This window comes from Trachurus trachurus, assembly GCF_905171665.1.
Source record: "Trachurus trachurus genome assembly, chromosome: 19".
Lineage (NCBI taxonomy): Eukaryota > Metazoa > Chordata > Actinopteri > Carangiformes > Carangidae > Trachurus > Trachurus trachurus.
The window spans coordinates 6,021,576-6,044,929 of record NC_139913.1 but is presented as its reverse complement, the minus strand read 5'-3'; the positions used below and the strand labels follow the sequence as shown (position 1 = coordinate 6,044,929).

Here is a 23,354-nt window from a genome sequence, read left to right as displayed (position 1 = left end):
TGTATTTATCCTCAATCTACAGATCAATGCCCCTCGGGCCAAATGATAAATACATCAACATAAAAACATATACCGTATATATATATATATATATATATATATATATATATATATATATATATATATATATATATATATATATATATATATATATATAAATCAGTGAAACAGAACTACAGGACAAATAGGCTGAGAAAGACGTACTGTCCAACGCAGGCAGTTAGTAAAACCATGTTACACAGATAATAAATTAGATTACAGATGGCACAGGAAAAACCAGTAGGGACGTAGTCTGACAAACACAGACAATATTTCAAGCAAATGAGGGCAGATAGGGCAGGTAAAACAAGTATGATGTCAGGACTGTTTGCTGTTAAAATGTACGTCATTTGCCGGAAAACAACTTGTAATCATCTGAAAACATGACAAGTGTCCTCAGATACACACTGCTTTTTGGAAAGAGCATTGTACTTGTTATATTGTGTAAATAGAAACTACTTAACGCCCACTGTTAGAGAAATATAGTAGAAAAAACTCAATTATATCAATGATACTGATATTTGGCTATCAACCTCAGCCATTTATTAATTTGCCAAAACAGCTCTGTTAAAAAAAAAAAAAAACTTGATTTGTACAAATGTCATTAAAGTTTAAATCCAGAAAATATAAAGACCATGAAAGACTTTAAATTAAATACCATTTTATTTCTCCTTGTAGATCATGACAAAATATTTTTTAGTGAGTATCTGTGAAGCTCACTAGATATTAACCCCCATCAGGTTGACAGGCCTGCTGTGGTATCGCTTTGAAATGTCTGCTTCAATCTGCAAATACAAATCACAGTTGACAGTCAGAAATCAAAGCAAAAATACACATTTCAACTTAAAGAACCTTAAAGTTATAACTAATAATTTATTCTTTTAATTGAATTGGTTTAGCTGCCACTATACTGTAAACTGAACCCTCAGGGATAACAAAAACATTGCACAATATTCCCCTTCTTAGTGAGCTGGGAAATCACCAACCTGGTGAGCATAAATAAAGTGAAACAGAAATCCAATACCTGTTTCTGGAGTTCCCGGGTGCGTCCTGCCAGCAGGTCGACACGAGGCTCCAGTCTGGACTGCTCCTCCAGGGCTTCCTGCCTCTTCTCAGCCATGGTGGCACCTTTCAGCACCAGGATATCTGCCTGCTTCAGCTTCTGCCTCAGCACCTCTGACACACGTTCAACATACCTAAACACGGATATCAGATATAAAACACATCTTTTAGATTTTCCCTGATTTTTGCATAAATGTTAAAATTCCATTTCATTTTGTTAAAGGGATAGTTCAACATGTTAGCGAATTCACCTCTTGCCATAATCCCTGTACCCACACAGGGATAGGTTCATTACCTTTAATTATCGGTGCATGTTGTTTTCAAGATTGTTTTGAGAGATGTGAGCTCCTCAGCAAACACAATGGAGGTGAACGGTACTGGTCCCCTGTCCCTCATCAAACTCATCAAATACACAATCCAACAACTCCAAAACGCTCTCTTTGGAATTGTGACCTGCACGTACACCACACTATGAAATAATCATGTATAAATATGTAACATTACGACTGATAGTCGGAACTACTTTCTTGAGTAAATGGGAGTAGCTGCACTAAACATGTGCTTTTGAAATAGCGTGGTGAATGTGCAGGTCACAACTTCTCCACAAGAGCATTTTGGAGTTGTTGGATTGTGTATTTGATAAGTTTTGAGGGACATGTGCCGTTCACCTCCATTGTGTTCGCTGAGCAGCTAGCATCTCTGCCCCGCCGATCTCAAAACAACATGCACCGAAAATAAAAGGTAATGAACCTACTGCTATGACTATAGAGATTATGGTAATAGGCGAATTTGAATGTTGAACTATCCCTTTAAATGACAAGCATGCATGTCGTACCGTGGAGACGCCAGGATCATAAACAGGTGCTGCATCCGGAGAGTGGTGAGTCGGCCCACAATGTCCTGCACCATGGACAGCATCTCCCGGGTGTGTTCCCGGGTCTGGCCTTGGATGACAGAAGGAGCCAGCTGGAACTGGCTCATGGACACCACGTCTCCCTCATCTCCCATCTCACTGATGCGTTGGGTTAGGAAAACCTCCAGCTGCACCAACACATGAAACCAGTGTCACATCCTCGTGATAAATTATTTGAATACTATAAAATAATTGACACTATCCTGGCGCAAGAGAGCGTGAGCCACAGGAGTGGAGGTACAGGGGCAAGAAAAACCTTGAGCTGGGAGGTAAAGCTCTTGCGGAGGCTGAGAGAACGATAATTCATCACAAGCCTTTCCCAAGCTTAGTCATTTGATCCATTGTTAATATAAAAACTATCGATTGGAGCAACTTTAAGTATCCCATTTAGTGTTGTCATCATAATCTGCAAAAGCGCACCACACAATCCATCTCTGAGAATACTGTTGTCAATTTTGCATGAATTATAGAGGGACATCAAGTTAACAATTTTGAAACAATTTTGACAAACGATGAATCAGTTATCAGGGAAAAGACCCAAATATTCATCGGTTCTGGTTTTAAAATGTAAAAAATTACTTTTTTCTGTATCATCTTCACATTTTGAATGTATTGTGAGACAAAACTTGACATATATGATGGGCATTTTTCACTATTTTCTATTTTTACTGCACAAATAAAGAAAAAGTATTCACTAGATTAGTTGGTAAGTAAAATTATTAATAATCACAGGCCATGTGTGCATGCTTTTTCATATCTTTGTTTCTTTTAAAGGGGTAACTAAATCTTTCTGATGATTGAACTCTTTACCTCCATTAGCTCATCGATGAACTGGCTGCGTGACTGTGGGTTCTCCAGAAGAGACCAAGCATCCTCGCCCCTGGCCACACCCTCAGGACCTACAGGATGACACACTCGTCTTTAACACACACATACACACAACAGCTGCATGTGGTTAAGTTTAGCTGGAGGGATAGTGAGAGAGAGAGAGAAAAAAGAAAGAAAGAAAGCAGCTCACAGTCTGTGCCCACGTCTACAACTTCGATTTCTATTGGAGCAGCTTCACCGTCGCCCCAGTCGATGCCGCCTGCGCCAGCGTCCTGTTGAAGGAAACAGATGGACGTTGGTATGACTGGTATTGGTGAAATGTGAGGAGTGGTTACCAACTTTTTTCAGTTATACATGTGTCCACACAGCCACAGATAGAAGAACTAAATATCTCCTCACTGTCACCATTCCTCAAGGTTCAAATGAGTTCATTCAAGTGGATTTTATAGGTTTATTATTACATAGTAATATTATGACAATGATATTACTGAGTAAGTGTAGTAACTTTTATAATCAAACATATTCTTTTTTTTCTAAAAACGTGTATGCACAGCACATAAAATCTAAATGCATTAATCTTTCTCTATATACTGTATTGTGTAGGTGTCGTACCTCAGAGCTGGGCTCCAGACTGATTCCCCAGTCTATACCTTCCTCTACCGTGATGCCCCCACTCACACCCACAGAGTCTGCTCCTTTGCCAAAGTCGCCCCAGTCGATCTAAAGCAGGTTTTAAAAAGACAACACAGAAACAGACAAAGCTTCAAATGAACTGATAAAATAGATTAAAGACGAATGTATACACAAATAAAACAAAATTTGACTGAAGTGGTCTTTTTTTTTTACTTTGGATTAAACATGGGAAGCTTTTGTAATATGAACCTAATCAACCGTGTACTAACCGTGTCCTCTGTGACGGCCTCAGGAGGTGCATCCTCCTCAACCGGCCTGTCAACAACTTTGGGGACTTCCCCTGTCCTCCACTCATAAAATGTTGTGTTCCCCCTCTTCTGGGCAAATGTCAGCATGGGCAAGACTGGTTCAGTCCTACAAGGAACAACATGTGAGCTCATCTGGCCACAAACAAAAAAAAATCCCCCATGGTTTTAAGAGTTAAGACCTTTAGACTGTGTGGAGGGACGTGTGTGTACCACTCTAAGAAATACAATTGTATTTTGAAACTTGCTGAGTTACTGCTAGTCAAGTAATAATATATTTATTTCATATCATTGAGCTTCAAAGTGTAAAAGGGAAAAGCCAGAGTGACAGCTTTGATGATATACTCACCACTCACACACAAATTTTGTGAAAGCAGCATAAAGTCGGATTTGCTCTTCTAACTTTGCTGCATCCTTCCCGACTTCGTCGAGCACCACTGGCAGGTCTTTCACCAGCGCCTGCAGCTCACGAGCCACATTATCTCCCTGGCAGAAGGAAAAAGTAAAGCAACAGGATGACGAATGGCAACGCAGACAGCAAGAGTCTGGCCAATCAACATGCAATTTAATCTGTTTGTTTTTGTTTTTTTTTAATTCTGAGTCTCAGTGTGCATGTCCAAATATTCTCTGGCTGGTGTGTGCATGTGTTTGCACTTACTGTGATGCCATACTTCTTGCAGGCAGCGTAGTATCGCTCCCTCAGGTCAGCGGCGGAGCTCTGGCACTCCACCTCCCGCCTGCTCATCTCCTGCTGCAGCTGCTGAGCTTTGGCCAGCTGCTTCCTCAGAGCCGGGCCCTCGTAGCTCACGTTGCGACTCAGCAAGCTGGCGACCTCCGCTGGGGCAGGAAAACAGACATTCAGGATAAAACAAATCTGTGCATCCAATTAATTTAGGTTCTTTAGCCGAATGTTATTTTCCCATATCCTGTGGCGATGGTGCAAAAACAACCTGAACAGCAGCAATAAAATAAAAAAAACAGATTTTCCGCTTTCGAAGAGAATAACAGCAGCTGCTTGGACCAAAATCTATTTTTCTTGCTTAAAACAATCTTTGTTTACATAACAAATGAGAAATGGTAAGTCTAAGCAGATTCTAATGCAGATTCTGTCGTATTTTATATTAAGCTTACCCAAATAGACACTATCTGCCTCATAAAGGGACACAATCTCCTGCCAGTCCTGTAACAATAAAAACACAAGCCACACAGATTAGTTCAAGCAGTTAGTTTTATAAAGCAGATGCACACTGTTCAGAAATCTCCTCACACCACCTGGTTTGAGATACTAATTATAAACATTTGACAGGCTGAGAGACTCGCTGCGAGTGCTGCAACAGACGCTCGTGTGACTCCTCTCACCTTCATCCTCTGAGATGAGTATCTGCCGAAAATGTTCTTAGAAGACGCCTCTGTTCCCCTCAGTATCTCCACTATCCTCAAGCAGTGAAAGTAGTGAATGTCTGGTAGAGAAAAACAAAAAATATGTTTGTTAGTTTATAATCATTCAGAAAATACAGAGACAGTAGATGACAAGCAACAGCTAAAAATTACCAGTGCATTTGTGTCACATGGTTAATCATTATATATGGCACCTTTATTTGAAATCCTGGTATATCTTTTACTATAACTCTGTTGTACGGCATGAAATCATGATACAAAACTATAGATGGACACAGAAAGCCTGGCTGTTATATGTTAACATTACACAAGAGGCACAGTGGCAGTGTGGGGCTATAAAGGACCTACAGGAGCCGGAGAGAAGATGCTTGATCTCCTCGTTCTCTGGCATGTCCTGGATGGCGGCATTGATCTTCTCTCTGATCACTTTTACTGCATTTTGCCATTTCAGGTTACAGTGTCGTCGATCCAGCAGCCAGTCTGTGGACACAGGACACATAGTAATTAATTGCAATTAACATCTGTGGTTTTATCTATTGGAGACAACATGTGACAACTGTATAGGATCAGTGTGACAGCTGTTTACACACAGATACAGTAATGAATTGAATTAACAGTCCACCAAACTGACACTTTGACAGTGCATGTGTCGCCTTACCCAGAAGTTTGCTGGTCTGGATGTCGATGGGAAGGTTTTGGATATTCTGTTGGAAGTGAAAAAAGTTATTTACTATATTTATTCCACATTTTATTAACGGCAGCAAGTGCACGAGAAATCTCTGTATACTTTAGCTGTACAGATAATACAATACACCACAGATAACCGCACAAAAACTATAATATATTAACTTATTTCTGAAAGCGTTTTGCTATTTATTTGCTATTTAACTGCACTTTGACTGTGACAACCAGCTAACGTTAGCTAGCATGCTAATCAAAACCGCAGTCAGACAGCGGTTATTTCAGCTTACCTCCATTTTATCTTCACTGTTTTGGCTTCGCGTAACTTTTATGGCTTCATATTAAAAACAACTTCGTTTGAAAATCAGTTTCTTTGAAAGGTTTTTATCCAAAATCACTCCTACCATCCAGATTTCACTGTTTACGACACGTTACAAAGAGGAGAGCCAATGGGAGGAGGCGGTGTTACATCCGGGTGCAAGGACCGACCAATCACGTTACAGTTTACTGAAAGCTGCAGCTGATTGGTGAATGGGGTTGTTTCAGCTCCAAAGTCCGCCAGCAGAGGGCGCTGTCGTTGTCTAAAGGCAACTCAAAGTCATTTTATCTACTTATTTACATCTTTGTATTTTTGTTTTCCGTTTCCCTTTGAATGCCCTACTTATGATTTCCGCGTTCACCTCTATTAATACATCTCCCTCTGATTTATTATTTTATTATTTTCTTTTTATCAGTTACTTAGGTGCTTCCTCATTGAATTTTATGAGGTTATCCAACTAGGTCGTTGTTATCACTTTTATCAACATAAGGTAGGCTATGTATTGATAATAACCTTTATACAGTCTATGATAATAACAGGTATTTATTGCTGTGTGTATTAAAATACCACTGATCAGTTATTAAAATACAATTATTCAATCAGCCATTGGTAATTTCAGCTCAAACTTATTTAGCCTTCAGAGTTTTGTGGGGGGGGGGTTATATTGTAAGAGATGCTCTTCTTAACAGCTCTTGTTAACATTTCTATGTTTTCCATATTCTGTGTTATAAACTGTGTTCTTGTCTTGTCTTGTACATCTGCCCGTCCTGGGTGAGGGATCCCTCCTCTGTTGTTGCTCACCCTGAGGTTTCTCAAAATTTTCCCTGTTAAAAGTGTTTCCAGGAGTTTTTCCTCAGTCGATGTGAGGGTATAAGGGCAGAGGATGTTGTTATGATGCCATGTAAAGCCCTTTGACACAAACTGTTTGTAAAAATGGGCTAAATTGCCTTGCCTTGCATTGCCTATAGCTGTAAATAAATGTTAATTGTAGTTCAGTAAAGACTACATTAGCCCCTTATTTAAGATAGCCTAATAGAATCAAAATGTTTAAATAAAGTGCAAGTACCTCAAGTATTTCTACTTTTACTTTGGTAATGAATCTGAATATTATTGTGAACTGTGGCCTACAAGAGGTCATGTACAACAGCAGCAGCAGCGCCTCTCAAGTAACCTAACTTCAGGTCATTTGAATTGTGACCAAACTTGCAAAGTAAGTGTCAATTCACTGTCTGTGATTTTGCACAACTCATGCAAAACATCAGAAACACTCCCCTCATTCAGCTGTCTCTCTCTTCGCTCCCTCTCTGTACTAAAACCTGTGCAACAGGAAACTTAAAACACAATGACAAATTGACTCTTTATTATTCTCTTAATTCCCTGTTAAAAGAAAGTTGAGTTTTAACGTGACACAGTTAAAAAAGGGGGAATGTATTTCCAGTTTGGAAAGCTGCTCATTTCTCAAGTTCACATTAACCCTGCTGTCAGTAATGTGCCCCGGAGGAAGGTCTCACCAAATCACATGGGTGCAACAGTCATTTACTCACTCATGCACTCAGCTGGGCGGGCTTTAGGTGTGTGTGTGTGTGTGTGTTTGAGGAGGGTGTGTGCAGGAGTGGAGTACAGAGGGACAAGGTCAGGGAGCGAGAGGCAGAGAGGAAGAGATGCTGTACCTGTGCATGATCACCTGAGGAGAAGAAGAAGAAGAAGGAAGAAGAAGAAAGACACAGAGGAGAGTTAAAGAATTCATAATCATGGCGGTGCAGCATCACGTCTGAGAGCTTCTCCTTCAGCCAGATCTTCATCAACAAGGTAAGAAAACACCTGAACGCACCTGAAAGTTATTTAATGTCTTTTAAAAACTTATCACAGAAACAGTTTATATGTTTGGCAACTGAAGGCTCATTGATCTCAGAATAGATCCAGTAATATGTTTGAAAGTATTAGTTTGGTTTATCATCTTTAAAGTATATTTATAATATGCAACGTACCTGTGTCAGTCACAGAGCGATACAGTCCAGGACTTATTATTATATCACAGCTTCAAGATGGCAACAACAGGCAGGAATTTAGTCATTTTTAGGACAAATGACGGGTCCAGCTTCTCAAATCTGAAGTTTTCTGTCATTTTTCTTTGCCATTCATGATATTAAACTGAATATCTTTGGTTTTTAGACGGTTGGTCGGACAAAACAGGACATTTAATGACATTAACAGGTGCTTTTTTTTTGCTTTTTTGCGTCAGGCCGTTTCACTGTTTTTATGACCTTCTACAGTACCAGTTTTGTTTGAAAAACTACAATATGGAGAGAAATATAACAGTGTTTGATTTAAATAGATGTTATAAATAGAAACTGAAAGACAAGAAAACTGAACCATGAACCACAGTAGCAGTGGATATGTCACAACATGTCATTATTTGTTTGTCCTACGCTTGAGCTGCAGACTGAGAGTAAATATAAACTTTTTCAAAGTCATGAATTTAACAGTATTTCTGGATTTTAACATAATAATTCTTTATTTATTTCATTTATTTATTTATATAGCACTTTTCGCAGCACAAAGTCACAAAGTGCTTCACAAAACATAATAAGACAACACAGTATATAGGCTATACAAAGAAGATGAAGAGAATAATAATAACATCCCCATAACAACACAGGAAGTTTCAATGAAGATACAGAAACTAAAAAAACGCTCAGGAATTACACACACTTACATATAGATCCACATTATTATTGTCATTATTAATAGTATTAGTATTAGTATTATTATTATAACAAAGATCAGACAGAGAACACCCAAGGTGCCTTCATCAACTCATTCAACTTTGCAGTCACGGGTCAACAGTGAAGTTGGCACAAAGGATGAAACCTGAGAATCTAATGAACCTCCAGCTCAATTATGAGGGCAGCACAGTCACCGGTGCCCTTGGAGACTCCTCTCTCTGTCTCTCCCTGCAGCTCAAACATTATGCTATTGAAAAGACATTGCAGCTGGTTAGTGATTTCTGAACGCCACTGCACCGTTCCCTCCTTCCTGCTCTGATCTCTGAGGCTTTGAGGCAAAGCAACTCACCCACACACACACACACACACACACACACACACACATAACAAAAATTCATGGTAACTTATTAAAGAGAGCTATGGAGGGCCTCCTTTGTGTCAACAGGGCTTTTTGTCTCAAAGGTCACATCTAAGTCAAACATAGAGGACTAAAAAGAAATATGTGCTCATATCGTACCGCTGTGTTCTCTTACTTAACACGGTGTGAAAGTGCCGCTCGCTGTTGTTAACTTTGTGTTCTGCAGAAACTGCTGGATGGAAAGTCAACAGTACTATGTAAATGCTGTGTAAACGTTTGTCATGGAGCAAGCAGCCTGCACAAAACATCCAGTTTACTGAATTCAGCTAAAAATAAATTACAGTATAAACTTCAGATTTAGGATTTGAATAGAGATGTTTGAATCTATATATATAGTGAAAGAAGCTGGGACCCAGGAGTGAGCACTGTGGTGAGGGGACGGATGCTGCAGCCACAGGGAACTCATAAAAGCTCCTCTTGGTCAGCAGCACTATCTGTTACCTGAGTGTGTGTACACAACTAGGTCAGCAATAAACACAATTGGACATTAGTGGGACAGAGGACTAAAGTGCAGGTGCTCTTATGTAACACACCCCACCCCTGCTTTAGACGTCCCTCTCTGACCGTTTTAAAGTAAAATTGATAAAACAAAAACTAAAAAAACAAGAGTAAATTGTTTCCTCCACTGTTTCTGTCTTGAACCTTTGCACCATGTGTGTGTATGTGTGTGTGCGTGTGTGTGTGTGTGCGTGCCAGGTGCCGCACATCACATGGGCCAGATAAGAGTAAGATGAGTGTTTCTGCAAAAGGGCATGGACTCTTTATTTGCATAGGTGCCTTCATGATAAAGTGACCACACCAACGCAGCATTGGTGCCGTTCATTGCTTCCTGACAGCCCTCATAAAGCTGGAATCGCAGCATCTGATGAACCCATAAAAACCTGAGTTTATTAGCCACACGGTCACACAAACGCTAAACAACGAGCACATAATGCACGGAAATACTCAAATAGGCCTACAGGTTGGGAGACCTCGGTTCTCCTGTTAATATAAATCGTTTTGCAGTCGTTTTATCTATTTAGCTTGTTTATTCATGGCGAGGAAGGTGTATTTTGTTAATATTCAACTAAAAGTTTATTGAAATTGTGCGTTTCGGTTTTGATTTCCGAGTAAATCGCCTGTTAGAGGAGTGTGAGGGTTTAGTTTGAGAGAGGACACAGAGAGGAAACATGGGGGGTTCCCAGCTTTAGTCAAACTAGTGATGATCAGATAACACAGTGCGTGCTGGTGATTGTTTCTTTTTTTATATTGATTAATTTGGTGATTAAACACATGATCATGCTAATCATAACATCTTACAGCCTGAGATGAGCAGGAAATGGTTTTATCTCGTCCAACAAACTGTTCAAAGCCACAAAATGAAATGAAAAGTTTACTGTGACCACGAGAAGCAGCAGTTCAGACATTAGTGAGCGCTGAAAAGTGAAAGTTTAAAGGCCCCTGTTTAAATGATCGGTCAAGTAGTCGTTGTAGCTCTAGTGTGCATTTTAACCACTGAATAGTATTTTGAAAGACTTAAATGAATGAATGAATGTGTATTAAGCTGATAAAGTGGATGAGAGCTCAGAAAAAAAAGCAAGTAGAGCTTGAATGGTTCAACTAAAGGCAAATGAAGCAACTTTAATTCAATGAGACTTAAAGTAAATTGTTGATTCATTATAATATTCGTATTTAAAAGCAAAGGTTTCACACTCGAACAGACTTTTACAGGATCAAAGAGCTGCAACAGGTGATCAATCAAATCAGCCCGATCAATTGAAAATGACTCAGCAGCACCAGGCAGGTTTTATGTCAACAACACGTGCTTTAAAAAAAAAAAAAGAAAAAGAAAAAGAAAAAGAAAACCTAAAGAAAACTTAAAAGCAGATGGATATAAACACATTTATAGGCGCTGCCACGTCGATTTAATGTTATGATGCATGTGACACACTAACTGTTATCATCAAAGACCCGGTCAATAACCATGAGGAAGTTATTGTAACCATGTGGTTGCTAGGCGACCAAGGGTAATAATGAAATAAAAGTAATAATAAAACTCTGTCTGTCTGATTGCTGTCTGTCTCTCTGTGTGTCGACGTGGAGGAGTCAGCAGCACAGATATAAGAGACTTTAACAGAATCATCCTCAGGGTCGTTCCTTTTCAATAGAATCAGTTCGACTGTATTTTATTCTTATATAACACGATGAGGCTTTTTTTTTTCTTTTTCTTTTTTTTACTCTGACTTCATATCAGATCACATGGGAGAGACAGAGGATACTGTTCAGGTGTTTATTAATTCATCAGCTGAGAGCAGAGTGTCAGGTGTCCTCCTCCTCCTCCTCTTCCTCCTCTTCACGTTAGGTTACACCTGCTAATCATGGAGATGTGAGAAGAAGAACTCATCCACATCCACAGTCACTGTCGGCTTTCTAAGGATGCACAGTCACACACACACAGTCATTAGTCTCTACAGTAATGAGCAGGTAGTGGATGATGTCACATTAAAAGCACTGATGATGACCACCTTTACAGCTGATTTTGACATTACTATAACTATAGAAAACTCTAAAATGCAAATGTATAAAATCCATGTATTTACTTTAAAAAAAAAAAAATTTAATTCCTTATTTTTAACGTTTTTTTGCACAAAACATGGGCAGCATCAGTGTAGTGAATAAAAGTAGGTATGGGTACAGTATGATGTAGCTAAATAATACAAATGCTAACCATGTAGTGCCCTTATACACAAAAGAAACAACAAAAAAGGAAAGAAGAAGGACAAAAGGTACACACACACGTCTGTGCACCTGATCACTTACACCCATATGTCTAAATAATCATACACATATTCATACACAATTGCATACCCATGTATTTACTTTTATAGGTGTACTAGTCGTATAGGAGTGTTTTTAACACAAAAAAGTACAATTGTGAGGTACATGAGTACAGTATGTCCAACTAATGCTGCTGCATATTGCAGAGGGGAATAATGTTGTTTTTCACTCCACTGCCCTTATTTGACAGAGAATAGTTTACTTTATATACAAAAATATAAGAAAACCTCATATATATGCTAAATAATTTACTGTGCATTAAAATTAGTAAGTTTTCAACCCCATTAGCTCTGACTGATTTATTTATCATGGTCTTGTGCCGGCCCGCCTCTTGTGGTTCAGCTGTGTTTTGTCAAATATACACTTTTTCTAAAATGACTTCATGTTTTGAATGTGTCTCTAAATGCTGTTTCAAAGCCTCCACACTGACATGAGAGGCCAAAACCATTTCTTAGGGTGTCAAACAAGATGAAAGATGTTAAATTAAATTGATATATTAGACAATGTGTCAAAACAAATCATGTATAATTTGTGTCTGTGCCCTTCAGGTCAGTCCTCTCCAGTCTCTGTCGGGGCCATGGCTGAACAAAGCTGGTGGAAGCTGACCTTCTCCCGCAAGAAGAAATCTGAACCAAAGGTTTTGTACGAGATCCCGGCCGAGTATGGGACCAACACCGGGAAGAAAGACCACTCGGGCAGTAACCCCCCCGCGGACCACATGGACAGCCAGTTCAATGCCAGACTGGAGAAGATTGTGGATAAATCTGCCACCAAGGGCCGTCACGTCAAAGTGTCCCACTCCGGGCGCTTCAAGGAGAAGAAGAGGGTCCGGGCCACGCTGTCCGAGAACCCAAACCTGTTCGCAGATGATGAAAACCATAAAAAGAAGACTGACAAATAGAGCACATGCTCCCTTTAAAAAAAAAGCAAATCCCAAATGTGTCATATTTCAGTGTCACATCTATGAAAGCTTCGACACACACACATACAAACAAACACAACCATGTTGCAGCAGCACATGTGCAAGGTGGACAAACACTTGCAGCAGCACCACACCCAGGCAGATACTGTCTGTGACCAATGGGCTCACACCTAAACAAACATCTGGTATCAGCTGGCTGGCGGCCATTAGACGCACACCAAACAGAGGCAAAGCAAAGTTCAAAGACATTTTTCTTTTTGGGGTTTATTATCAACAACATAAAAAAAATCTCTCCATAACTTCCCTGTGCTGTTTTATATCAAACATATGAAGGAAAACGTTAAACTGCCTAACCTCATCCTCGTCTTCAGCCTCATGATTGAAAAGCAACTTTATTGTAATTATTCCGTTTTTATTTTTATTAATGTAGATGTAGAGTTTTGGAATGACACTTTCTTCTTTTCTTTTTTTGTAATGTTTCATTCAATCGATATAAACCGGAGGAGACATGTTTGTGTAGTGTGCGACCAGGGCACTGTAAAATTTTTATTACATTTTTACGACCAAAGCAAATATAGACTTGATTTTGATGACTGTGTGAGACTCTGATGGTGCTCCGCAGGTACGGTAAATTAAAAAAAAAAAATACATATATACAGTTTATATGATCTTTTATGGAATCTTTGAAGCAAAAAATGTGTATTTTGTTTTTAATAAATGTATAATGATGTGTTAATGTGACAGAGTGTGCTGTGTGTGTATATGTGTGTGTGTGCAGGCAGGTCACACTCAGTGAGTTATCTCACTGCTGTTTGAACATGTAGATCAATGATTTAAGCGACTTAGGTGTTAACGTTACTGACGTGGTCCTGTCTAAAAGCTGCAGAGGAGAGTTTGTTATTTCACCTGAGTGTGTGTCGGCATGGTGACTGTAAGCAGACACTGACATCTGATACCACACGGTGTGTTTCTGCACTTTGTAATACAAGATTCCTTAATGTTAATGCACAAACTGGCCACAGGTAGGATCTAGTTATTTATATTTATATATATAAAAACAGAAATAATAGTTTCCAGCTGTTCATGCATGAAAATAGTTCCTCTGAGTGTTTTTTGTTGGACTTTTGAGTCTGTAAACGTTGCACCGCTGACACCTGCTGGTCACAAAATACACTTTGGCCTGAGTTATAAATTAAACTTTATTTCATAGTTAATTCATGTCAAAAACAACAACAACAACATTTTCTTCATCAGTAAACAATTTCAGGTAGTACAAGACGTACACAAGAAAATTGGCACAAACAACATCGTCAGCTCTTTTAATCTCGTTATTAAAAGGCATCTAAGACGGTTACAATCAGTTCATAGTTAATAGAAATCAACTGTAAAGGCTGGAAACACTTCACTTTATGGGTCAATTATTCTCCTTTATTCTCTAAAAATTTAAAAATATATATTTTTACGAAGGCTCTGGAAATGATGTTAACACTTACAGTTGATTAAACCTCTCATGGCTCGCTGATTTAACCTAGATTATCCAGTTTTCCAATAATCAATGATTCATAATTGATGGTTTTTGTTAAGGAAACTGCCTCTCAACTCTCCACTAATTCAGAATTAGCTGCATCTTTCGTAAACCTTCTTGTGGATTATTAGGAAAAAAATAAACCTGTAAAATAAAGTGTTGCCCATTTTCTTCAACACTTAAAGTGAACAGTTAACAGAGAAGACTGAATGGTGGCGGCGAGTCGGTGGCACAGATTGTGCTAAGAAAAATGAAACAGTTTCCCGGTCCTAAAGGTCGACATTAACAACAGCGCTGTTGAATAACAGACATTATGGTCAATCATTATTCAGCGAAAAACCACATGGAGTTTGCTCTCCCGTGTCAGTCAGTGCACTCTCTGTTCAGCACATTTTTCATTTCATGACACGAGGGAAATGTAAAGTTGCATCACGCCTCTCCTGCTTCTCCACTGAGAACATGTGAGGACAAGAAACAAACGTCTCACGGTTTAAATCCTAAACACAGCAGCAGCAGCAGCAGCACTTATTTAAACATCAAATGTTTTCCATCAGTACCTACTGTACAGATGAGCAGTTACTTCAGGTGAGGTAAAGATGGTGATTTCTTTTTTTTTTTCTTTAAAGGGATAGTTCAACATTTTGGCAAATTGGCCCATTGCCATAATCCCTATAGTCATAGCAGTAGGTTTGTTACCTTTATTTGTTGGTGCAAGCTATTTTTAGAACGGCGGAGCAGAGCTACGAGCTTCTCAGAGCTAAGCTACGGAGGCTCATGGGATTTCTTGGTTTCCACGCTATGAGATAATAACAGAACGTTATGAGACAGAGTTGTTTTAGAGGCAAATTCATGCAAAACCGCTGATGCGTGTTGCCTTCAGGGATAGTTTTTCAGCAAGCAGTCTCTGTATTTACCTCTAAAACAACTCTGGCTGGTAACGTTCTGTTATTATCTCATAGCGTGGTGAATGTGCAGGTCACAACTTGTCCACCAGAGCATTTTGGAGTTGTTGGATTGTGTATTTGACGAGTTTGATGAAGGAAACCAAGAAATCCCATGAGCCTCCGTAGCGTAGCTCTGAGCAGCTCGCGTCTCTGCTCCACCATTCTAAAAACAGCTTGCACCAACAATTAAAGGTAACACATCTACTGCTAAAACTATAGGGATTATGGCAATGGGCCAATTTGCCAAAAAAAATGGTGTACTATCCCTTTAAATTCGATGATGATGTCACATCCTGGATGAGGTTTGTGTCCCTGTTCCCTGTATATGATGAAAGTCGGTCTCTCATGGCGACAGGCGCTGGTACACCCAGCCTCCCTCTGCGTTGTGTTGAAACTCCTCCAGCTCCGACTCTCCGTCCTTTGGTTTGGTGAAGACGATGCGGTCGTGGAGTCTGTTGGTCTGACCCTGCCAGAACTCCATCAAGTACGGTTTGACCATGTAGCCACCCCTGTTAGTAAAACACCACAGTATAAAACAACATGAACATAGAACAACATGGAGCTCTGTATAAACACAACATCATGTACCTGAGAAAAACCTGTGACTATTACTAATTAACAGGTGATATTTCATTGGTTTACTGTGTTATGGTTAATGTGCATCCCACATAATCACAACCTGCAGTTTGATTCACAGCCAAAGGACCGTTGTTGCATTCCTCTGCTCTCGTTTCCTGTCTCTTCACCTACTTTAATGGTGCCCGGAGGAAGGGAAAAGTCCAAATACACCGAAATTTAACGGAGGAATTTTATTAAAATTGATGCACTTTCATTTCCTGCAAGTGTTGTTGGGTTTGTGACCTCTAACTATGTGGATGATTAGTTGTTTTAATGTGGCTTGGAGCAACAAAGCTTAACTATAACTCAAACTAAAGCTTATTATTATGAAATCCTGCAAGCAAAAAGCACTAACGCTCCTTCTCATTTCCCCATAATTTAGGATTTTATAGTTTATTCCCATGCACAGAATAAAACGTGGTGCTCACCAGTAGTCAGGCATGGGCACTTCTGTCTCCTTGTATTTCTCCTCCAGTTCTGCATTTTTCTCCCTGAGATACTAACAAAGAAAAGAAAGGACAAAAAAACTGAGGCGTCAAACAAACACTGATGCATTTCATTCATAACACCATGGCAGTTCTGTTGGTTCTTACGTCTCTGTTGGGAACCGGAGTGCTCTGTCGACTCACAACCGCCCCGATCTGGCTGCTCTTGGGTCGGGAGTGGAAGTAGTCACAGGAGGTCTGGTAGGGGATCCGCTCCACTCGGCCCTCGATACGAATCTGGATATAAACATTTAAATAAATCGACTGTCATGCACTGTAGGAGGATGGGGAGGATAGGAGCACGCCTCTCTGTACCTGTCTGTTTAGAGGTTCCCAGTAGAAGACGAGGCAGGCGAATGGATTAGTCTCCTGTGGATGACAGATAAGATCAACATGGCGGGTGTGGAAATAGAATAAATGCCAAAATCCACATACAAAAAAGACAAAGTGTGGGAGTTAGAGAGACAAAGAGACTCATAACTCACCAGCTCTGAACCTTTTCTGCTTTCATAGTTTGTGAAGAAGCGGAAACCTTCGTTGCTGTAGCCCTTCAGGAGAACCATACGAGCAGACGGGCATCCATCCCTGAACAGAGATGAGACTGATGAGAAACTGGGAAACATTGTGACAGAAAATCTGCTCTTTTCATTGAGTTAAAGTTTCCTACTTGGTGGCAGTGGCGATGCACATGGCGTTGGCCTCTCCGATTTCAGGGCACTTTGTGGCTGCATCAAACCAGTTTCCAAACTGCTTGATTGGGTCCAGGGACACGAGCTGACTCTCTTCGAAGCACTGTCGACACAAATAACCACAGATCCTGAAGCTGCGTGTTCGGTTTCTTCAAGTGGTGGTGCATGGTGGATTTTGAGATTTTGCTCTGAATCACTGTCACATTTTAAAGGTCAGCTTCTTTGCAGTTTCACTTTCTAGTCTGACCTCAGCATGTTTATAATATTTCCTGTGCCACAAATCCCCAGCAGAGGGGTTAGGGTTAGAACAATACATGATTTAACTTATAATATTTAATCTCTGTTTCCTGCAGAGTTTGTATTAACATCTTTTCACTTTCAAAGCTCAAATATATGTTCTATATCCACATGTGGGGTCTCTATGAGCCTTTTAATTGGCTGTGCATGATTGCCTGGTGTACATGAAAACATAGAGATTTCTGCAGCTGTAGCACACACACTACCCAGCCCAGTACACAAATGACGGATGCACAATGCAGGATTTGCACCTTAAACTTCTGACACACAAGCAGAGGGTCACCATAACCTTGCAGCTCCACAGACTTGGATCGGTGTGGATGTTATAAGTAATGCGACTCAGTCTTGAGACTCCTCACCTCCTCATCTCCTTTGTATTTCTTCCTCATGTTGCTCAGGTCCATGGTTGTGCCGTCTGTCGTTGATTTCCTGCAGAAATGCGGTGCAAACGCGCAGTGTTGACCCACGGTCAGGGAGGCACGGGACGGAAGATTTCTCCCAAATAAAGTGATATACCTGGATAAATTCGCACTGAGTATGCGCCTCATGCTTGTCAATTTGACGCTGACGTAACCCCGCGTCCTTCTTTACGTAAAAGACAGCGGTGAGTTTTGTAACAGGACCATGAAACTGATCATGCATTAATGAACTGGACAGTTTTTTTTAAAAACGATTTTAAAATAGTATTTTCATGAACCGACCTTGAATAAATATAAAAATGAAATAAATAAGGTTGTGTGTAAAGCAGATGTGATTTAAAGAAAAAATAACCCAAACAGCGATGATTCAGCGATGATTAAAACCACACATCGATGAGCCATGCTGCGTTCACGTTATATTTGTTATTCACGGCTACAAAGTAAGTTGGGCAGGTGTATGTCTGTGCTGGCTACGATGGCATCACATGATGATTAAAAAACGTAATTAAATGTTGGTAAAAGAAAGAAAAAGAAAAGGAAACTATAAAACAAAGGTAATTTAAAATAAATGCACAAAAAACAAAATGCAGTGATTGCTCCTTAGCAAGCTATCTTTCGATAACTCAATAAATTTACCTTATGTTGCCAGCTTTCAGTAACAGAAAAATCCGTTTTTATGCCCCAAAACTGTTATTTCATACAATCATTTAAGCAATAAATTACACATTTAAAAGTTTAATAATGTAATGTAACGTGTTAAATATGTTTTATTATAGGTTTCTTAACTTTCCTGTTCTTTCTCTGGTGTGAGACGAGTGACATCCCCTTTTTACCGACGGGACTTGAACGCAGCATTTGTAGCATCGTCACTTCCTGAATCACGTTTTTCCTGTCCAAGATGGCGGCGACCTTGTGTGTAAAATTACTACCCAAACAGGGTAAAGTAGAGTTAATACTGCATGTTAACTTTAGTTTATTTATCCACAGTGAATTAATGTTTTGTTTGTGGTTTTTTAAAGCTGGTAACTGTCATCTTAGCTCCTGTTAAACTGTTTTCCTGCAGTGCTGCTGCATCTGCTGCTCAGTTAGCCGGTGTTAGCACCAGCAGCTAGTAGTAACGTTAGAGATGTGGACTGTCAGGTCAGGTGTGTTTGTTTACCGGACTGTGTGTGTTGCAGGATGGCTTCCTCTCACCCAGAGTGTCCGACACGGCTCCAAGGCGGTGACTCGCCACAAGAAGCCGATGCACATCCTCCGACAGAAGCTGCTGGCTGTGACCAAGTACGTGCCCCCAACAAGGGTCGTTCCTCCAGGCGCCTACCCATCAGCCAAACCCAGAGTGGCCCAGGAGGTAAAGACCATTTATTATTATAATATTGTTTAATCTCTTATACTTTATTATATATCTATGATTATTAACAGAGTCGAGACCAGACCAAACCAGTGCGAGACCATTACTGTATTGAGTACCAGTTCTGATAATAATCATGTGGTTTGATATTTACATTATTCCTCCTCAGCTAAAAAGAAAAGATGATTTTATATAAAATCTAAACCATATCTAATGTAAACAAAGTTTGGATTGAACAGAAGCACACAGCACACGACCTGCTGAAGTCTCCTCCTCCCACTGTGTTGACACTGGTGCAACCAAGTTTTTCAGATGGTTACACAAGCCGATACTTTAGTTAGTAGAACAATTTTAATCCTGTTAAAGTTGTTGAATTACATCACATAAACCAAAGTGAGCAAATGACAGAAAAAACAGATGTCACTGCAGCTTTGGTCTTGACTGGTCTTGAGGAAAGTGTCCAGCTCGACCAAGACTTGTGTGACCATATGTCAAAAACATTTGCACCCTATGTTTCCTTGTGTTTATATCCAGAGGTGGGTTTTTTTGCTGAAATCAACCAGTCATTCACATCCCTGTGAGATAAACTCTTTTCTGCTCTTTCATCAGGATAGTCCTCTGACGTCACTCATGAAGAAGGAGTTGAAGAATGTTTTCCAGAATTATAAGATGGTCGCTGTGGTCCAGAATAACGCCAGCAACGCCGAAGACCTGATGAATCTCAAGAACAGACTTCATAAACACGGCATCGCTGTCAAGTTCTTCCCCAACCAGGTAACGTCTACTGTACATGGTTTTATTTGTCTTTTTACATCCATTTGTCAGCATTGTATAAGTAGAGTCGACTATGACGGTAGCTTTTTCATGCAAACAGCCTTTCTGCCTCCATGTTTCTTAAAGCTTGCTCTGGTGAAGTTATTCCTGCTCTATTAAATTGCTTAAATAAATGGCACACAGGATTATGGGACATTAGAGGAGAGAATTGAGGAAAACAATGCAACAAAGGTTTATGGGAGGTATCATTAACTATGGTCCAGTAGAGAACCAAGTTTTGCATTTGTGTTGGTATTTGTCAGAAAAGACAGTAACAACCTGTGGCTGATGTTTATATTTTGTACAGTTTTGTTTGTCTAATCTGTCAAACAGTGCATCATCTGTGCAGCACCTGCATATTTGGAAAATAACCGATCAACTGAGAGCAACATGCTTCACAACTTTGCAGCCGATGAGGTCCCCTTTAATAAAAAAGTAATGTAATCTGAAACCTCTCTCTTATTTTCAGGTGACGCGGTCGTTCCTGAAGGACAGTATTTATTCCAACATGGCCGCTCTGTTCATCGGCCCCACAGTGATGATCATCAGTAAAGAGCCGAAGGCGAGGGAGATGCTGATTGCTCTCAGGTCCAGCCCACAGATGACGCTCCTGGGTATGTTATCCTCTATGTCCAACACAATAACTCTCTGACATGCAGATTTTTTCATATTCAGTATCATTAAAGGACAAAGAAACAAACAAATCTTCAGATTTAAAGCAGTAGTAAGCGGAATATTTGTGTTAAAGCAGAAGTAAAGCGATCCGGTCGTTTTGGCTAACTTCTTGTCAGCCGATGGAGTTAGCAGTCCCCGCCCTCGTCCCTACGTCACCACATTCACGCGCATCCCTTGGCTGCACACACAGAGAGGACCGCCCCTTTATGCCGTTCTCTCTCCTCATTGGATAAAGGTTGTAGGATACAAGGAAAGTTTTCTCCTCAGCTTACAGCAGAGCAGAGTGACTGACAGACCCGTGTTTCAGACCAAACACTCTATATAAGTGATTGCTGTTGGAAGATATAACTATTTAAGACTTATATTAACATAAATATTCCGCTTACTTCTGCTTTAATATAAGTCTTAAATAGTTATATCTTCCGACAGCAATCACTTAGAGTGTTTGGTCCGCAACACGGGTCTGTCAGTCACTGTATCCTACAACCTTTATCCAATGAGGAGAGAGAACGGCATAAAGGGGCAGTGTGTGCAGCCAAGGGATGCGCGTGAATGTGGTGACGTAGGGACGAGGGCGGGGACTGCTAACTCCATCGGCTGACAAGAAGTTAGCCAAAACGACCGGATCGCTTACTTCTGCTTTAAGAAGGTGGAGGAAATGATATCTAAAGAGCATCTGTGATTATGAACATTAACCTTCAGCATGCTTCTCCTCTCTCTACAGGAGCCTGCATAGAGAACACGCTGCTCAGCGCAGAGGGCGTTGTGAGTTTCTCCAAGATGCCGTCGATGACCGTCGTCCAGGGCCAGCTGGTGAGCGGGCTGACGATGCTCACCTCCCACACCGCTTCGCTGCTGCAGCGCCACCCGGCCCACCTCTCCGCCCTGCTGCAGCAGTACGTCAAACAGCAGAGCTCGGACAGCGGCGCCGCGGAGGAGGGAGCTCCTAAAGCCGAGGAGGCCACGTAGAGCTTCAGAGGAAGCAGCTGGGACTGTTAAACAAACTGCGCAGAGCTGTTGCTGCTTGGAACGACGGCAGAGTCGGATGCACACTTGAATATTTATTTTAATTTACTCCCAAAAGTTCCTGTCAGAGTTTTTTTTTTGAGATATTAACTCAATATATTCAGCTGGAGCTAAATTCCACTAAATCTTCTAGTGTGCATCCACCCAGAGGAGCACTGGTCACTCACTATTATGACTGAAGGATTGTGCAGACGCAACCGGTGTCTCTGAATGGACGACTTGGATGGACAATGCTGCAAAAAAAATGTCATCGTTGCTCAAGCTTTTACTTTATTTAAAGGCACTGTCACATGAAAATAAATGATATGATATTCCAAATGATATCTGACTGATACGTTTTTGAATATACACATTTTGTCACTGTTACATTATCTTTTCCAGGATTGCAGCAATTATATTCTTATTAATTGGGGGATGATAATTGATTTCTTTTATTAATGCAGATTCCTTTACATGAGATTTGCACAGATCAGCACATAGCAGCAGTCATTGTTGTAAAGCGTAAGTGGCATCATGAAAACCGGTCCCAGCCAAAATAAACACGAGTGGTCACAGATCCTGATACGTTAATCTGCAGATTACAGCATGTTAATCTGGGTCAGTTAGTCTATTATGGCCTGCTTTTCTGAGAGAGACAGAGACAGACACTACTCAGGCACTCTCCTCCTCCTCCGCACCACACTCCCCTGCAGGAGAGCGACTGTCAACACTGACTGAAAACACAATATGGTTCAGAAATCAAAGTGAAGGTGCAGAGTTTTTACACTTCAAAACAAAATAAAAGATGTTTTATTTCCTTATGCATCACAAAAACAAACTGAAAATGAAGTTAAAAAAACAAAATCCAGGTATAATGGTAAACACAGGGTATGGTGGGCAAATCATAACCCACGAATTCATTTTTCCCCCATATAAATCCATATGTTTGCATTAAAATACACGATTTTAATAAATGCACCACTTAATCGTTTGATGCATCTCCAGGTTTAACTCGTACCTTCTGCTTTATGATAGAAACTGTGAAGTGAGGGGGGCAGCAGAGTGAGTGGAGGTCGGCTAGATTTACCCTCCACCACATCCCTGCTAGACACTCAGTGTAATTCCTGCTAATGCGGATAATGCCCAGGACACATTGCGCACGACGCGCAGCAGCTCTCCTTGGATTTGCAGGGAGTCACCCGCCAGAGAAAGAGAGAGATAGAGAGCTAGGAAGAGGGAGGGAGAGAGGGCTCGGCCGCCGCTCAGCTTATGTGGCCACAATAAGTGATTATCAGCGGAGGAAACATGTAGGTTGACTTCCCTTTTTTTCCCCCCTTTCTCCAAACGCATCTCGATGGGAAAAGTAAACGTTTTGTTCGTCGAAATGCTGATGTCCCACAGACCGTTGAACGCCACATGAGACTTTTTGTTGGATTTATCAAACCGCAACAGATGATGAGAGTCGAGGAGGC

At 40.5% G+C, this 23,354-nt stretch overlaps 4 protein-coding genes across 5 annotated transcripts; 2 read left to right on the top strand and 2 right to left on the bottom strand.

Annotated features, from left to right (window-relative positions):
* Nucleotides 1-220: 220 nt before the first annotated feature.
* On the bottom strand, nucleotides 221-6,324 carry cdk5rap3 (CDK5 regulatory subunit associated protein 3). The gene is made up of 14 exons (XM_083993624.1): nucleotides 6,150-6,324; nucleotides 5,837-5,882; nucleotides 5,527-5,658; nucleotides 5,140-5,240; nucleotides 4,912-4,960; nucleotides 4,439-4,617; nucleotides 4,130-4,266; nucleotides 3,745-3,889; nucleotides 3,455-3,562; nucleotides 3,033-3,114; nucleotides 2,825-2,913; nucleotides 1,937-2,142; nucleotides 1,064-1,235; nucleotides 221-824 (listed from the first exon to the last, which is right to left on the bottom strand). The coding sequence occupies exons 1-14, from the start codon at nucleotides 6,153-6,155 to the stop codon at nucleotides 759-761; spliced, it is 1,518 nt and encodes a 505-aa protein (XP_083849750.1). The 5' UTR covers nucleotides 6,156-6,324; the 3' UTR covers nucleotides 221-758.
* A 1,450-nt stretch (nucleotides 6,325-7,774) lies between these two features.
* On the top strand, nucleotides 7,775-13,802 carry prr15lb (proline rich 15 like b). The gene is made up of 2 exons (XM_083994637.1): nucleotides 7,775-7,987; nucleotides 12,688-13,802. The coding sequence occupies exon 2, from the start codon at nucleotides 12,717-12,719 to the stop codon at nucleotides 13,038-13,040; it is 324 nt and encodes a 107-aa protein (XP_083850763.1). The 5' UTR covers nucleotides 7,775-7,987; nucleotides 12,688-12,716; the 3' UTR covers nucleotides 13,041-13,802.
* A 1,970-nt stretch (nucleotides 13,803-15,772) lies between these two features.
* pnpo (pyridoxamine 5'-phosphate oxidase) lies at nucleotides 15,773-18,205 on the bottom strand. The gene is made up of 7 exons (XM_083994606.1): nucleotides 17,979-18,205; nucleotides 17,301-17,425; nucleotides 17,119-17,218; nucleotides 16,949-17,002; nucleotides 16,742-16,870; nucleotides 16,577-16,647; nucleotides 15,773-16,039 (listed from the first exon to the last, which is right to left on the bottom strand). The coding sequence occupies exons 1-7, from the start codon at nucleotides 18,165-18,167 to the stop codon at nucleotides 15,874-15,876; spliced, it is 834 nt and encodes a 277-aa protein (XP_083850732.1). The 5' UTR covers nucleotides 18,168-18,205; the 3' UTR covers nucleotides 15,773-15,873.
* mrpl10 (mitochondrial ribosomal protein L10) lies at nucleotides 17,471-22,204 on the top strand. Of its 2 annotated transcripts, XM_083994609.1 has the most exons (6): nucleotides 17,471-17,534; nucleotides 18,018-18,223; nucleotides 19,217-19,389; nucleotides 19,999-20,163; nucleotides 20,672-20,816; nucleotides 21,602-22,204. In XM_083994609.1, exons 3-6 carry the CDS (start codon nucleotides 19,282-19,284, stop codon nucleotides 21,844-21,846), a joined length of 663 nt encoding a protein of 220 aa, XP_083850735.1. In that variant the 5' UTR covers nucleotides 17,471-17,534; nucleotides 18,018-18,223; nucleotides 19,217-19,281; the 3' UTR covers nucleotides 21,847-22,204. The 2 variants fall into 2 exon arrangements, with proteins under 2 accessions (XP_083850735.1, XP_083850734.1); XM_083994608.1 differs by lacking the exons at nucleotides 17,471-17,534; nucleotides 18,018-18,223 and adding an exon at nucleotides 18,924-18,976.
* Nucleotides 22,205-23,354: the final 1,150 nt, after the last annotated feature.